Below are 15,396 nucleotides of genomic sequence, written 5' to 3' on the forward strand. Positions count from 1 at the left end.
TGCTGTTTTGTACCTTTTTTCACTGTTGGGGAATATCTGGGGTCTGTAAATATATGTACATTTGTCTGGTATCCTCATTAACGTGGGTGATTGTTAGTGTGGATTGCAAGCAGACAAGGTGTACATTTGGATACATTCCTTGTATGTTGTCCTGTCTCCCTCCCTGCCCATGTTTAATTGCTCTTTTCTCAACCCTTCCAGGTGCGGACAGTATCTGCCAAGGCATTGGGGGCAATGGTGAAGGGGATGGGAGAGTCCTGCTTTGATGACTTGTTGCCATGGCTGATGGAAACGCTGGCATCTGAACAGAGCTCTGTGGATCGATCTGGAGCTGCTCAGGGTGAGCCTTTGACGGGGGAAATGTGGAACCTCCAGTCAGCAGCAGTTGGTGCTTAGCATTGTAATCTGAAAGAGACACGTTAGTGATAGATTCCTTACCTTAGATATCCCCAGGCATCAGACTGGATCTGGAAAGTTTTCGTCAGCAGTACCCCTGGGTGTCGGTAGACGTCATCGTGCGGCTCCGCGTACGTCGCTGGCGTCGTATTCGTCGAGATGACGTCATCGGAGCTACTTAGACGCGCCCACGTGCGCTGACGTCAGTTCTTTCTTTTTCCGCGCCAGCAAGCGCAGATCTGAGAAAGAGCGGTACTCCTAGTTAATATTTTAACTTTATTTCGGAGACTTGTGTCTCTTGCTTGTGGAGTACTCGACTTCTGGTGCAGTGGAGATGCCCGGGTTTAAGTCCTGTAGGGACTGCCGTCAGTACATGTCGGTGGCGGACCCGCATAATGTGTGTCTCTTCTGCTTGGGGCACGCCCATGACCCCGAGACGTGCCCCAATTGTCGGGCTCTAGCCCAGAAAGCTTTGCGGGAGCATTCGCGAAAGTTGTTGGAGGCCCAGCAGTCGGTTCCGCGACGCTCGAGGTCCCTCTCCCGTCGGAGGTCGAGGGACAGGTCGTGGGGCCGACACCACCATTCGTCGCAATCGGGGACAGGTAAGTCATAGCGCCATAAGAAGTCGAAGCAGTAACATCGCTCTTCATCTTCCCCTCACCGGTCACGGAACGCGGTGGAGGGGGCGGATGGTCACTTCCCCGTGGCTCCGGTGGAGCCTCCGTTGTTACCTGCAGCCTGCCCGCCTTTCCCGGGGCCGTACGCGCCACCGTAAGAAATACAGGTCTTCCTGTCGGCCACGGGCCGTTTATTTGCCCCATCGGGCCCCTCCGGGCCCCGCGGACCCGTTGGGTGGTTCTGACCCCGTGCCGCCGCCTTTGGCACCGGCTACACGATCAATGTAACCTGCGGCGCCGTTGGCTCCGGCCTCGGCACTGCCTCCGGCGTCTGGACCGCCACGGGACACGATGCCGTTGCCTACAGGGCCAGACTACGTCGAGCCTGGATTGGTCTATTATCCTCAGATTCCTATTCCAGGTGGGGAGTTTATTCCCTTTCCCCGGGTCCCTCGTCCTTACTGGCCTCTTAAACAGCCGGTGGACAGGGGAGTACTGGGAGGGGTCTGAGGACCCTCTCGCAGCTCAATGTGAGGATGAACCGGAGTGGGAGGGTGATATGGACGGTCCAGGCGATCTGGATTTCTCTCCACACCCTGGTACACTGTCCCTTTCTTCCATGGCTACGGATGAGGTTGGGACTTTTTCTGGGGTGTTGCATAGGGCGGCTGAGGCTCTTAACCTTGAGCTCCCTTCCGTGAGTTTCAGGACAAATCTCCTGACTAAGGTGCTGCAGCCGGCGACCTCTTCGGCAGAGCCGGTACTGCCCTTTAATGACGCGATTACAGACATTCTGTTAAGCACCTGGACCAAGCCTTACACAGGGGTTCCTTTGGATTAGAGTGTGGCACGACACCATCGCCCGGCCCCGGGCGACCCCAGTTTTCTCACGCTACACCCAAAGCCTGAGAGTCTGGTTGTCCAGGCCTCTGCCTCTCCGAGCGTATCCCCTCCCGCACCTCCGGACAAAGAATCTAAAAAAACTTGAGCTGTTTGGGAAAAAGATTTGCACCTCTGCCAGATCCGGGTTGCGAGCGGTGCCTGTTGGGCCGCTATTCCCACTCTGTGTGGGACACTGTAGCACAGGTGCTGCCTCAGTGTCCAGTGGAAGCTCGAGCGGTGCTCTCCCAAGCCATGACCGAGGGGAGAGATGCTGCAAAATTCACTATCGGTTGTGACCTTGACACAGCCGACTCCCTCGGCAGGGCAATTTCCACAACATTGGCGCTACGCCGTTACACCTGGCTCAGGAAAACGGGCTTCTCCGGGGATGTCCAGAACACTTTGTTGGACATGCCCTTTGATGGCACGCGCCTCTTTGTTGACAAAAAGCGGATAGCACTTTGGCACGCTTTAAAGACTCCCAGGCTACAGCCCAGACCTTGGGTCTTGCCTCCACGCCTGCTCCCTTGGGGTCTGTCTTTCGAGCCTTTCGAGGTCAGGGACGAGGCGCCCAAACGCGTTCCTTTCAGATCCGCCGACCTGCGCAGCCACAGTCTCAGTGCAGCCGTGGTCAGGGGGCCTGTTGAAGTGGGGCACGGGGCCAGCGGACGGGTCAGTCCACCCCCGCTACCACTGCCTCAAAACCTTCCTAGTCCGGTGTTTCAGACCCACCAAATGCCAGTGGGCGGCAGGATTCGCCTTCACCTCCCCCACTGACGCACCATCACTTCGGACAGGTGGGTTCTGCAGATAGTCCGAAGGGGCTATTCCCTCCCTTTCGAGACATCCCTTGCAGCCATGCTGCAGCAGTACCACCGCATGTCGGGGGATCATTTGGCGCTTCTCCAGCAGGAAGTTGCAGCCCTCTTGGCCAAGGGGGCCATCGAGCACGTTCCGATGCCAGAAGTAGGTCATGGTTGTTACTCCCACTACTTCCTAATTCCAAAGAAGGACTAGGGCCTGCGTCCTATCTTAGACCTCCGGGACGTCAATCGCTTCCTCCGGAAGGAGAGGTTCAAAATGCTCGCGCTTGCTCAGGTCTTGTCTGCCCTAGACCCGCAAGACTGGATGTAGCGTTGGACTTGCGGGATGCTTATTTTCATATCCCCATCCTGCTGGCCCACTGGCGTTACCTGCGGTTCACGGTAGGCCACAAGCACTTTCAGTTCACCGTGCTCCCTTTCGGCCTTACCAGCACCCCTCGGGTGTTCACGAAAGTGATGGCGGCGGTCACAACTCATCTGCGCAGATCAGGGGTCTCAGTCTTCCCCTATCTGGACGACTGGTTGTTGAAGGCGGGCGCGCCCCAGGCAGTCGTCTCCCACCTCCAGAGTACGGCCGACCTCCTGCATTTGCTGGGGTTCTCCATCAATGTGCCGAAGTTGCACCTGATGCCCTCTCAGAAGCTCCTCTTCTTCGGAGCGGTTCTGGACACGGCGCAGTTTCGGATTTATCCTCCCGAACTGCGAGTCCAGGACATTCGGGCTATGATTCCGATATTTCAGCCCTTGTCCTGGGTTTCGGTCAGGACGAACTTGAGGCTGCTGGGACTCATGGCCTCCTGCATCCTGCTAACCGACCATGCCAGATGACATATGCGGGCTCTGCAGTGTGACCTGAAGTTCCAGTGAGCGCAGCATCAGTGGAACCTGTCCGACTACGTCCAGGTTTCGGAGGGCACTGCACGAGACTTGCAGTGGTGGCTCACGGGCCAGCGTTGGGTCAGCGGCAGATCCCTTTCCCTTTCCCAACTGGAGCACACAGTGGTGATGGATGCGTCCCTCCTGGGATGGGGTGGCCACATGGGAGAGGCGGAGATCAGAGGCCTCTGGTCTCCGGCGGAGTCCAAGCTCCATATCAATCTTTTGGAGCTCAGGGCGATCCTACTTGCACTGAAAGCATTCCTTCCCTCTGTCAAGGGGAGGGTAGTGCAGGTGTTCACAGACAACACCACCGCCATGTGGTATTGCAACAAGCAAGGTGGGGTGGGGTCGTGGACCCTATGTCAGGAGGCTCTGTGCCTCTGGACATGGCTAAAACGTCAAGGCATCTCCTTGACGGTTCAACACCTGGCAGGTTCTTAGAACGCCAGGGCGGACAAACTCAGCCGCCGGTGCCTGATGGATCATGACTGGCGTCTTCAAACGGATGTGGCACAAGGTCTCTTTAGGCAGTGGGGCGAACCTTGGTTAGATCTATTAACCACCGAAGAGAACCCGCAATCTCAGCAGTTCTGCGCGTTGGAGTTTCCCGGCTCGGCACTCGCTCGGAGACGCTTTTCGTCGCATGTGGAGTTGCGGTCTGTTGTACGCTTTTCCGCCTATACCAATTCTACCCAGAGTGCTAAAGAAAATCAGATGCGACCGGGCCCAAGTCATTCTTGTGGCATTGGACTGGGCTCGAAGAGTTTGGTATTCCAAGCTACTCAGTATGAGCGTGGATCCCCGATCCGACTGCCTCTTCAGGAGGATCTTCTGTCGCAGCAACAGGGAACGTTCCTCCACCCGAAAGTGTCCACCCTCCACCTCCTTACGTGGAGATTGAGCGGCGACAGTTGATTCTATTTAACTTGCCTCCTGAGGTCTGTAATGTGATTCAGGCAGCCTGGTGTCCCTCAACTAAATCTGTGTACGCCTGTCGGTGGAACAAGTTTGTGGCATGGTGCACAGCGAAAGCTGTAGATCCCGTTTCTGCCTCTCTTTCTGAGGTCCTATTGTTCCTTCTCTCTTTGGCCCAGCAGGGCTCTGCTCTGGGCTTTATCAAGGGCTACCTTTCGGCCTTTCTCAGGCTGCCTGATCAGCCCTCTCTTTTCAAGTCCCCTGTTGTCAATAGATTTCTCAAAGGCATTACTCGCCTTTTCCCTCCATTTCTCTTTGTGATGCCTCAGTGGGACTTGAACCTGGTTCTCACATACTTAATGTGCGCTGCCTTTGAGCCTCATCATAACTGTCCTTTGCGGTTATTGACTTTGAAAACTGTCTTCCTGGTGGCCATCACCTCCGCTAGGCGTGTAAGTGAGCTCCAGGCTCTTTCATGTAAACCTCCTTTCCTGACAATTCATCCGGACAAGATTGTGCTTCGACCACGTCCCTCCTTTCTGCCGAAGTAGTCACTGCCTTTCATCTCGGGCAAACTGTCACTCTTCCCACTTTCTTTCCGCCTCCGCACCCTTCAAGAGAGGAAGAGAGGCTCCACCACCTGGACCCAAAACGTGCACTTTCATTCTATCTCAACCGCACACAACAGTTCTGGGTGGATGACCAGCTCTTTGTTGGCTACATGGGCGCCTAGAAAGGCCGAGCTGTGCACAAGCGGACTATCTCCAGTTGGGTTGTCTTGTGCATTAAAGCCTGTTACTCTCTGGCTAAAAAGGAACCTCCAGTAGGGCTGCGCTCCCATTCTACCAGGGCCACAGCAGCTACTGCAGCATTGGGACGCGGTGTCCCCCTGCAAGATATGTCAGGCAGCCACGTGGGCCTCGCTGCATACTTTCACTAAGCACTATTGCCTTGACAGTCCAGTCCGGAGAGACGGCTTCTTTGGCTGGTCGGTTCTCCATGAATTTCTGGTGTGATTTCACTTTGCAGACCCTCCACTAGGGTTGGTATTGCTTGGGTATGTAGTCTAAGGTAAGGAATCTATCACTAACGTGTCTTTTTCAGATGCACAAGTTACTTACTTGTGTAACAATATATCTGCAAGAGACATTAGTTAGTGATAGATTCCTTACCGCCCGCCCATCCTCCACGTTCTGCGAACTGTTCTCTAGGGTTCAGGTCATCCCTTTCAGGGCCCTAGTTCTATTGCATCAGTAGTTGATCTCTGGCATGGCTCTGCGTTCCTGGCTCGGAAAGTCGTGTACAGAACTGACGTCAGCGTGCGTGGGCGCGTCTAAGTAGCTCCGATGTCATCTCGGCGAATGCGATGCCAGCGACGTATGCGGAGCCGCACGACGACGCCTACCAACGCGCAGGGGTACTTCTGACGAAAACTTTCTGGATCCAGTCTGACGCCTAGGGATATCTAAGGTAAGGAATCTATCACTAACTAAAGTCTCTTACGGATATATCGTTACACACGTAAGTAATTTGTCCGACTGCGCCAAAGGGCACAAGTGGTGAAGTCTTTGGGATTATATAATGCAGTTAATCAAATGGAGGCTTCAGTTTGGATCGGGAATTTCCTTCAATTTATTTCTGCGTCCTTCCTTTTTAAACTGTTATGGAGCGTTTTGTGTCAGTTTTATGAAGAGTAGCTGGATTGTGGCAATTTGAAACGTTTAATCCTTTCTAGTCTCATTACACAAATTGTATTTGCTTTCCTGGTAGCTGTATCAAATGCCCTTTTTTTGTTCCATACATGGGGATGGTGTAGATGGTGCACCAATACAATCAAAGCACAACCCTCCATAAGCCTAGCCAAAACCACCTAGCTCATTTTGATCCCACTGATCGTGTATGAATGTATTAGAATATTTCTAATGGGAGGTTGTAGGAAGCTGGCTCTTTATGTGATATATCAATAATCTGATATACTGTGTAAAGAGTCCAGGGGTTCCCTTATAAGTGGACAGGGGTTTGTCCAGCAGTCCCAAGGTGCTATATTAGGGGTAGTGTGGTCAAGCAGCCTTAGGCTTAACTGAGAGGAGTACAAGACATCTGCAAATACACACAATGATCAATAAATGACACACACGACTCAAGAAGGAGATTTACACCAATTTATTTTAAAAAAGCAGGTGTTTTTATATATGTGTGTAGGCATCAGAGAAATCGTTCAGGTAACTACGTTTTTAAAGATAAATACTTTTCAGTTCAAGCAGTGGACACACTGCAATTTTTGAGCTCTGCAATGTTATATTATGGGTGGAAGAACAAGTATTGCAAACAAGTATAGCACAGCGACATACAATACCAATCTCCAGGAGTTAAGGTGAGTGGTGGACAAGGTTGAAGGCAGCACCAACAGTACATCAACAGGGGCATGAGGGCGGCAGGGTGCAAAACAGCATTGGGAACCCTATGTTATTCTATGGAGATCTGTCACTGCAAAACAAGGCTGCAGGTTCTGTCCGGAAGGCCAGTCTAGCTGAACCAACAGAGGCGGATCAGGCTTTGTGGTGCTTGGGGACATAGGGACACCCTTGGTCCTCTTCTCTACGGTCAGGGTGCAACAGATGAGGGGGTGACTTTAGGCGTCTGGTTTTCAAACCTTGAGCAGTCACTGTAGAGGGGACCAGCGTGCAGAGGCAGAAAACGGCAGACAGGTCAACTGGACTGAGACCAAGTCTGGTGCTCTCGTCAGTCTTCTGCTTTTGTGGCTCTTCGTGTCCTCCTTTGTCAGGATCTGCTTCTCTGGTGCCAGGGATTCCCCTAAATACTGAATTTAGGGGCGTTGGGGGAGTGTAGGGTAGTAGCCAATGGGGTACTGACACCTGGGGTCACTGTGCCCCCTATATGACCACTTCTTAGTGGGAATTGGGCATAACCGTGTCTCAGAATTCCTAAGTACACAATCACCTAGATGGCTACTTATGAAAAATCGTGTCCATCTCTGTGATGCCCACCTTAGGGGTGTTACTCAGTGTAGCCCACCTTAGGGGTGGTACTATCCAGGAGGGGGCACACATACCTGGCTAGCTAATTTTCCCACCTGTCCTGGTGCCAAGGGGGTCCTGGACAAAGGGGCCCGCTTCCTCTCCTTGAGGGGAGCCAGACTTGCATTCCAAAGGCAGCAGCTCTTTGAAGGTTGCTGGCCTAGAGAGGCTATTCAGCAGGTCATCCTGTAGGAGGGCGTGTTACACCCTCTTCCCAGACAAGCTTTTGTTCTCGGCCTCCGGAGAGCAGAGACTCTCACCCTATTAGGTCAGAACAGTGTCTTGGGTGGCAGACTGGCAGAAACCAGTCATGTATTGGTAAATCAATCACTGGAATCAGTGTGGGTTTATCAATAGGGGATGCTTGATACCAAACATCCCTATTTTCAGTAAAGCCATCATGTAGCTGGGGAACTCGTTTTCACCGGTGTCTAGCACATCTTTTAAAATGGCTTCCCTGTCCATTCGCATTGGCAGTAATAGGACTGACCAGAACAGGGGCATATCTGCTCATGCAGATATGCCCTCACATGTAATATTCAGCACCTTGCCTTAGGGCTGTCAGGCCTGCTGTAGGGGTGTGTAGGAAGCTGGCTCTTTATGTGATATATCGAGAATCTGATATGCTGTGTAAGGAGTCCAGGGTTTCCCTTATAGGTGGTCATGGGCTTGCTATGCAATCCCAAAGTGCTCTATTAGGAGGTCGGGTGGTTGGGCAGCCTTGAGCTTAACACAGAGGAGTGCAAGAAATTTGCAGATACACACAACTCAAGAAGGAGATCCTCACCAATTTATAAAAATAGCAAGTATATTTATATATGTTTAGGCATTAGAGAAAAATCGTTTAGTTAAGTAAATTTTTGTACATTATTACATATAAATTCTTTCCACTGAGTTCTGCAATGTTATCCTATGAAAGGAAGAAAAATGTCTGCGAACAAGTATAGAACAGCGACTTACAACACCAATATCCAGGGATTAAGGTGAGTGGTGGGCATGGTCCAAGGCAGCACAAGCAGTACACCACCAGTGGCACGGGGACGTCTGGGTGCATGGTGCAAAACAGTGTCGGGAGCTCAATTTATTTCAGTGGAGATTGGTCACTGCGGAAAGAGGCTGCAGGCTCTGGCCAGGAGGCCAGTCATGCTGAACCAGCAAGTGGGATCAGGCCTTGTGATGCTCGGTGATGGGGAGACACCTATGGTCCTATTCTGCTGGTCCCATGGGCGACGGGTGCAGAGGTGTCCTTAGGTGTCTGTTTTTTCCTTACTGGAGCAGTCGCGGTTGAGGGGGCGTGCGTGCAGAGGCTGCAGGAGACGTCAGGGAGTCCAAGACAGGTGAAGTCACATGGACTCGAGGGCTGGCGGGCCTTATTGACGCTGGTGGCCCACTGCAACTCGGGCCAGAGGCGACTGGTGCAGGGCTGACTTAGGGTGTCGGGTGTTAGTGGTCTCAGATGCCTCATTCTACACTTTTGGAGTTTCTTAAGAACTGGTCTGCTGTTCACGGGAGGTCTTGAGTCTTTTTCTAAGGCAGGCAGTCCTCCCAGGTTTCTGGAGTCAACAGCTGCAGGATGAGTCGACTTTGGCACAGTTTTCGATGAGGGATGCAGACGGGCCAGCAGGGTTGGTACCAGGTCAGCTGCGTCTTCTCTCCTCTCTGCATTTGCTGCCCTTAGATGTCCTCTCTCTTCTTAGGTCGTAAGGATCTGCTTCTCTGGTGCCAGGGGCTCCCCTAAAAACTGAAATTAAGGGTGTTAGTGGAGTGTAGGGCAGTAGCCAATGGGCTATTTACCCTGGGGGCCACTACACCCACTATATGACCACTTCCTGTGGGAAGTGGGCATAACCCTGTCCCAGAATCCCTAAGTATGCCATCACAAAGATGATGAAATATTGTGTCCCCCTTACAGTAGTCCACCTTAGGGGTGGTACTAGCCTGAAGGTGGCACGACTACCTGGCTAGCTAATTTTCCCACCTGTCCACGTGCCAGGGGGGTCCAGGACAAAGGGGGGCAGCTTCCTCTCCTGGAAGTGGACCCAGATTCGCATTCCAAAGGCAGCAGCTCTGTGAAGCTTGCTGGCCCAAAGAGGCTAAAGAGCAGGTCATCCAGTGGGAGGGGGTGTTACACCTTCTGCCCGGACAGAGTTTTGTTCTGGGTCTCCGGAGAGCAAAAGGCTTTCACCCTAGGAGGTCAGAACAGAGTCTTGGGTGGCAGGTCGGCAGAAACTAGTGATCAAGTACACCAGAGGCTCTTAGGTTTTCAGGGGGCACCTCTAAGGTGCCCGCTGGGTGCATGTATTGGTAAATCCATCACTGGAATCAGTGTGGATTTATCAGTATAATATGTTTGATACCAAATATCCCTATTTTCAGTGAAGCCATTATGTAGCTGGATAACCCATCTTCACCGAGGTGGGGGGGGGGGGTGTTGCTCCTCTTAAACAGCTGGTTTGGTTGCCCTTGGGGCTTCTTAGCAGTCTTAGTCTATTAAGATGTCCTCTAATCAGCTACTTCCAATCAGCGGATTCTCGCAGTTCCTTTGTGGTTAAGTCACTCTTCCTGGTAGGTACAGTCCAGCTCCTCTCTCAGGCAAATAGGTCTCCTTTTCTCCACAGGCAAGCAGCAAGATATTCTGCAGATTTATACTGGGCTTAGTCCCAGTCCGTAGTGAGAGTTTCAGCTCACAATATTCAGCTTTTTTTCCAGTTGTATTCTATTCTTTTTGCTGTTGCAGAGGTACCTTCCAGGGGCCCTGCCATTCCTGGGAAAGGGATGACACATGTTTGACCTTCTGTTGTCCAGGTCATGCCTCCCTGCTGCCCTTCCTAAGTATATTTTACGGCTGGTTCCAGCGAAAAATGGTATGACTCAAAACAGGGAGTGATCCACTAAAGAAATACTAATTTAGAAAATTTGATGGAATGGGGTTCGCTCTTGCATCAGCTACATTAAAATGCTGATGGGTACCATCCACCCACAGTCTGCTGGTGTTGGGGAGGGGAATATGGGCATGTGTATGGGTGGACTACATTGTTTAAGGTGGATGTTGCCAGCCTCCTAAACAGGTCACCAACCTCTTGAAAATCACACACATGGTGTCTAAAGTTCCCCACCATTCACATATCTAGGAACATTTATAACTACACATATATAGTCTTCAAAACTGTCCCAAATATCATGAAAGTAATGGAACTCGGATATGTGAGACCGCACAGACCTTATTGGAGGGAGCCAGTCTGGCACGTGTCAAGAGGGTACAGCTTAAAAGCTTGTGCCCTATGATTATGCTTGTCCCACTATTGGCTTCTCATACCTTGTTAGAGGAGACAGTAAGTCCCGCTTTCAAAGAGGTGGGAAATGTGGGTGCCGCCTTGATATGGGAGCCCAGCTCTGTCTCAGTCAGAAAAACAGGATTATCTAAATGTATATCTCGTTGGGGAAAACAGATAGCGCTGTCCAGGTTAGATACAAGTACCAGGTGGCAAAGCTTTACAAAGCATGCAGGGGAATTAATCAACAATACCCAGCATGCCACAGTCAGTCACCCCTTGTAGTCCACTACACATCTATCAAAACTGTGTTATGATTATAGTAACTTCTTTTCATATCTCAAGTTTTTCTGCCACTTCCATCTGCATGACTTGCGTGTTTCTCCAAGGTGTCCTTCCTTTTCCATATTAACTCCCAACTGACATGTTGACAGACCTTTTTTTTTTTTAAATAGTGTTAAATTTAATATTTATGTAGAACATATGGCTTGAATATTTTTAGAATATTTATTATATTGATGGAGACTTTTTAGGTCTCACCTAGGCAGCGCGCATGCGCTGCCCTGGCTAGACTTCTTGTAAGGGGCTTTCGAAAGCTCATCACACGCTTGTGCGTGTGGTTTTGTTTTCGTTACAGGCTATTGGCCTTTGCATGCGTCTTTCTAAGAAAGACTGCACGCAATTGGGCAAAGGCGGGTGCATGTCCCGCCTTTGCTCCGCCCACGGCCTATTGCTTGTGGTTACCCGCACGGGCGACATCTGTTTTAAATTATCGTACCCAGACACGCTCGCGATAATAGAAAACAGATGTCTTGCTGTAGCGCGCGCGCACCACTCGCGAACTATCACGAGTACTTTCCGTTCTAACATGGCCACTGGACTGGTAACGCGACCACATCTACTGCAAATCATACACCCTGTTTCAATGCATCGTTAAAGAACCATCTCCCATACTGCCTCACAATGTCTTGGTCTCTGATGTTCATGGCTTGTTTTAGGCAAGAATGCTGAGTTTATTCAACCAGCCTTGCATTCTTTAAGGAATTGCCCGACGGCAACAATTGCTCAAAGATGGGACTCTGTGTACAAATAACATGTGCATATAAGTGCTTCTGGGGTAAGCCAGCGTGATTCGGACTGTTTATCGTCTTCTGTAAACAGGCACTCAGCGAGTTGTTGTCCACAGAACCCACAGCTGCCAAATGCTACAGGCCGTCAGGAGTTTCAGTCAAAACCGCAAAGGAGATCGAAATTATTAACCGTTTCCAAGACAAGCGGTTACATAAAGCTTCTACAGCATCCCTTTTTAGCCCTTGACGCACAGTCTGAGAACAAACCAGGCTTTCGTTTTCATTTTTAGAGAACCTTGAGGACTGCTACAAAAATATAATTCCTGCCTCTTGTCTGGCAAGTCAAGTCCCAAGATTCAGTAAACTATTCGCACTAGGAGGGTTTGGCTCTTACCACCCGCAGCACTTGCTGCACGCAACACCCAAGCCCTGCTGGTAAGATGGGTAGTGAAGGCTGAAGGGCATGGCACATCTTCTGAGGGTCATGGAGTAGGTGATGAGCCCAACTTCAGCCCCGGAGACCCCGCTGATCGGTGGTGCTACGCGGGGTCCTACTCACCCTCTTCAGCTGGTTTACAGCTACAGGCACTTATTAAGTGAGATACTATTGCATTATATCATAGATTTAGGATTATGTCCAGGTGACCAGGCAGGGGACACAGGCGCCACCCAACGGACTCACTAGCACGGCTTAATCCCCTCAGTGTACCACGACCATCCGCAACATCTCTAATAGTAAATGAATTACAATAATAATGTAAACTAGCGAGCATTTGAGAGGTCTATTCGCCACGCTGCCACGCTTGTTTCTCCAATTAGCGCGTTTGGGGTCGCCACACTGCCCCGCTTGTTTTAATTAGTTTTACATAGCGTAAACTCAACTCGAAACTTTTTGTAGCGCTGTGCGCAAGTAGGATACATTGCACACGGTCACATTCATTTTTAGGCACGGGAGAGATACTCTGTGATTTGCCCAGAATCACAGGTTGTAAATTTGACGCCAGGACTTCAATATGCTCTCCCCCTCCCACCGAGCTCTCCCACACAGCTGGTTCGGCTGCTTGTTTTAATTAGCAGCTTGTTACAATAGTGGACGGCGGTCCAGGCTGTACGTGCGTCTCTGCCGTTCCCTTAACCAATTATTTTGCGCCATAAAATCAAGGCTGCAGTCACTCTTTCTTTCCCTGAGCCGCTTGTTTTAAAATGTTTTACATAGCGTAAACTCAACCCGAATGTTTTTGTAGCGCTGTACGCGAGCAGGTTAAATTGCATGCGGTCACATTCATTTTTAGGCAGAGAGAGAGAGATACTCAGTGATTTGCCCACAATCACATGTTGTAGATTTGACGCCGGGACTCCAATCTGCTTTCCTGATCTAAAATAGGCAGCCGTAGGTTCAGTGGTAAATTGTCGCTCTTTACTCCAGAACTTCCCAGTGGCAAAATACCAAAATAGCCCCATATTCTGAAGAAAATGGTAGCTTCTGAGGAGAAATAAAAAATGAAATGCAATCGACAATTTGGTCAAGCATTCGTAGTCGAAAGCCATCGGTGCCACAAAATTGCAGATCCCTGCTTTAAGGGCCCCCATAGCAGGGCCCAAAAGGTGTGTGTGATCAAGAAATCGTTGCATGATGTCTGAAAATATTTATTAGTGCCGTCTGGCAAATAAGCTTCTTTGCAGCTTTGGGCGTGATGTCAAAGAGCAGCGAAGCCTTAGGCGCCTCTCTTGACTTGTAGTTTTCCATCTAAGCAAGAGCACACACAGAATTGCCCCCTAGCGTTTTTAGGTCTGGCTTTTGACACCTGAGACGTCAACCAGAGCCACTGGTTTCAGTATGTAAAAAATGTGGTCATTGTGTCTGCCCCATTCAACCATCTGCTCTCCTCATCCAGCCATTGACTTAAGCCTTTGTCAATCATACCTTGGATCAGCTCACTGGGGCATTCGCCTCTCACTTAATGCTATTTGCTCTTTGGGTGTATCCTTCTGCCTCAAAACAATGCATTGGGTGAAGGGAAATCTAAACCAGGAAACGATTCAATTTCATAAGGTGCAAAAACTAGGATATTCAAGTAAATTTGTTTGCGTGAAAACATTGCACACACGTTATTTTCGAAAGCACTTGGTTGAAACCTGAGATCAGTGTATGCAGGATGCAAAAATAATTGAATAAATACAATACTTAATCACCCAACCGTGTTTACCTACATCAGAAAGATGAAAGATGAACTGGCCCCACTAAGTGCCTTCTCTGTTACCAGCAAGTGCCACATGAATCTGGACGGCAGGCCATTAACCCCCTGAGCAGTGTTACTAGTAGTAGCCCTACAAGAAAACATTAACTCTAATCACACTTAGTGAAATGAAGGCAATAGATTCTGAATTGGATGTTTTTAACATGTTACACACAAAGAACTGTGGGAATTGGACAGCTTCTGCCCCTCCCAGCTCATTCGCACCCTCGCCCCAGGTCATGCGAGTACCTACTGCAGACTTCAAAGATGTTTTACTGTCATTGCTGCAAAGCCCTGACACCGGCACATATTTAAGAAGGCTGGGCTGGATGGGGCAGCCGCTGCAATGTTCCCTCCACTAACCTTTTAAGTGTACACTCATTTTTAAATGACGGTCCACGTAGAAAAGATGAATCACCAGGGAGATATTAAAAAAATTATGTGAAAAGCTTGTGCTTCTAAAAAAGATTAAGGTCTGAGGCACAGATCTCAAGTTGTCCGAGGTCAGTTGCATCAAGTTTTGTTTTGCGCGTTGCATTCAGGTACTTGTAGTTGTGCTTTTTCTTTTGTTTCATTTGGTTGCAGCATGAGCCTGGCTTGTTGCCCCTTGAACATTACATGGAGCAACAATAACATTTATTATTGCTGTGGGCTGCCAATTTTACAATGCAAAAGGGAAAAAAAATTGAGTGAGGTTTTCACACCTCATGTGTGAGGCCATGAGAACTCTGCATGTCTGGAGTCTGCCATATTAGGCATTTAAGAACTAAGCTATTTTTAACATGGGATACAACATGTATTCCTGAATCAGACTGTATGACCCAGTGTGTAGCAGTTGTATAGCTCTTCAGTTCCTAGCGGCCTAGCACCCAGGCTAATGTACTGCATGCCTAATCACTTATAAGGTTCCAAAGGCGAAACCTATTGGCTATGCCAATGCTTGTTTGTGGTAGTTATTTAGTATTACTAGATGAAAAGAATGCTTCAGGATCTGTTTTGTGGAACAAGCATCAGAAAAAATATGTATTGTAAGGTTATTCTTGTTTTTGAATGTCTGCAAGCTTTCAGCCTCCTTACAGGATAAATCTGAAAGAAACACGTTAGTTAGATTCCTCACCTTAGAATATCCCCAGGCGTCAGACTGGATCCGGAAAAGTTTTCGTCAGCATTACCCCTTGCGCGTCGCTAGGCGTCGTCTGCGGCTCCGCGTCCGGCGTCGTGCGCCGGAATGACGTCGTCGGAGTACTTAGACGCCGCCCTCGCGCG

At 49.9% G+C, this 15,396-nt stretch overlaps 1 protein-coding gene across 2 annotated transcripts in view; it reads left to right on the forward strand.

Moving 5' to 3' along the window:
- The window catches only part of GCN1 (GCN1 activator of EIF2AK4), a 693,936-nt gene that overhangs the window by 493,558 nt on the left and 184,982 nt on the right, over positions 1 to 15,396 (forward strand). For both annotated transcript variants that reach the window (XM_085633485.1, XM_085633484.1), the window contains exon 40: positions 202 to 340. In XM_085633485.1, the coding sequence (XP_085489611.1) occupies positions 202 to 340 (139 nt within the window). The remainder of the gene's footprint in view (positions 1 to 201; positions 341 to 15,396) is intronic.

The sequence above is a fragment of the Triturus cristatus genome, chromosome 11 (genome assembly GCF_964204655.1).
Source record: "Triturus cristatus chromosome 11, aTriCri1.1, whole genome shotgun sequence".
NCBI lineage: Eukaryota > Metazoa > Chordata > Amphibia > Caudata > Salamandridae > Triturus > Triturus cristatus.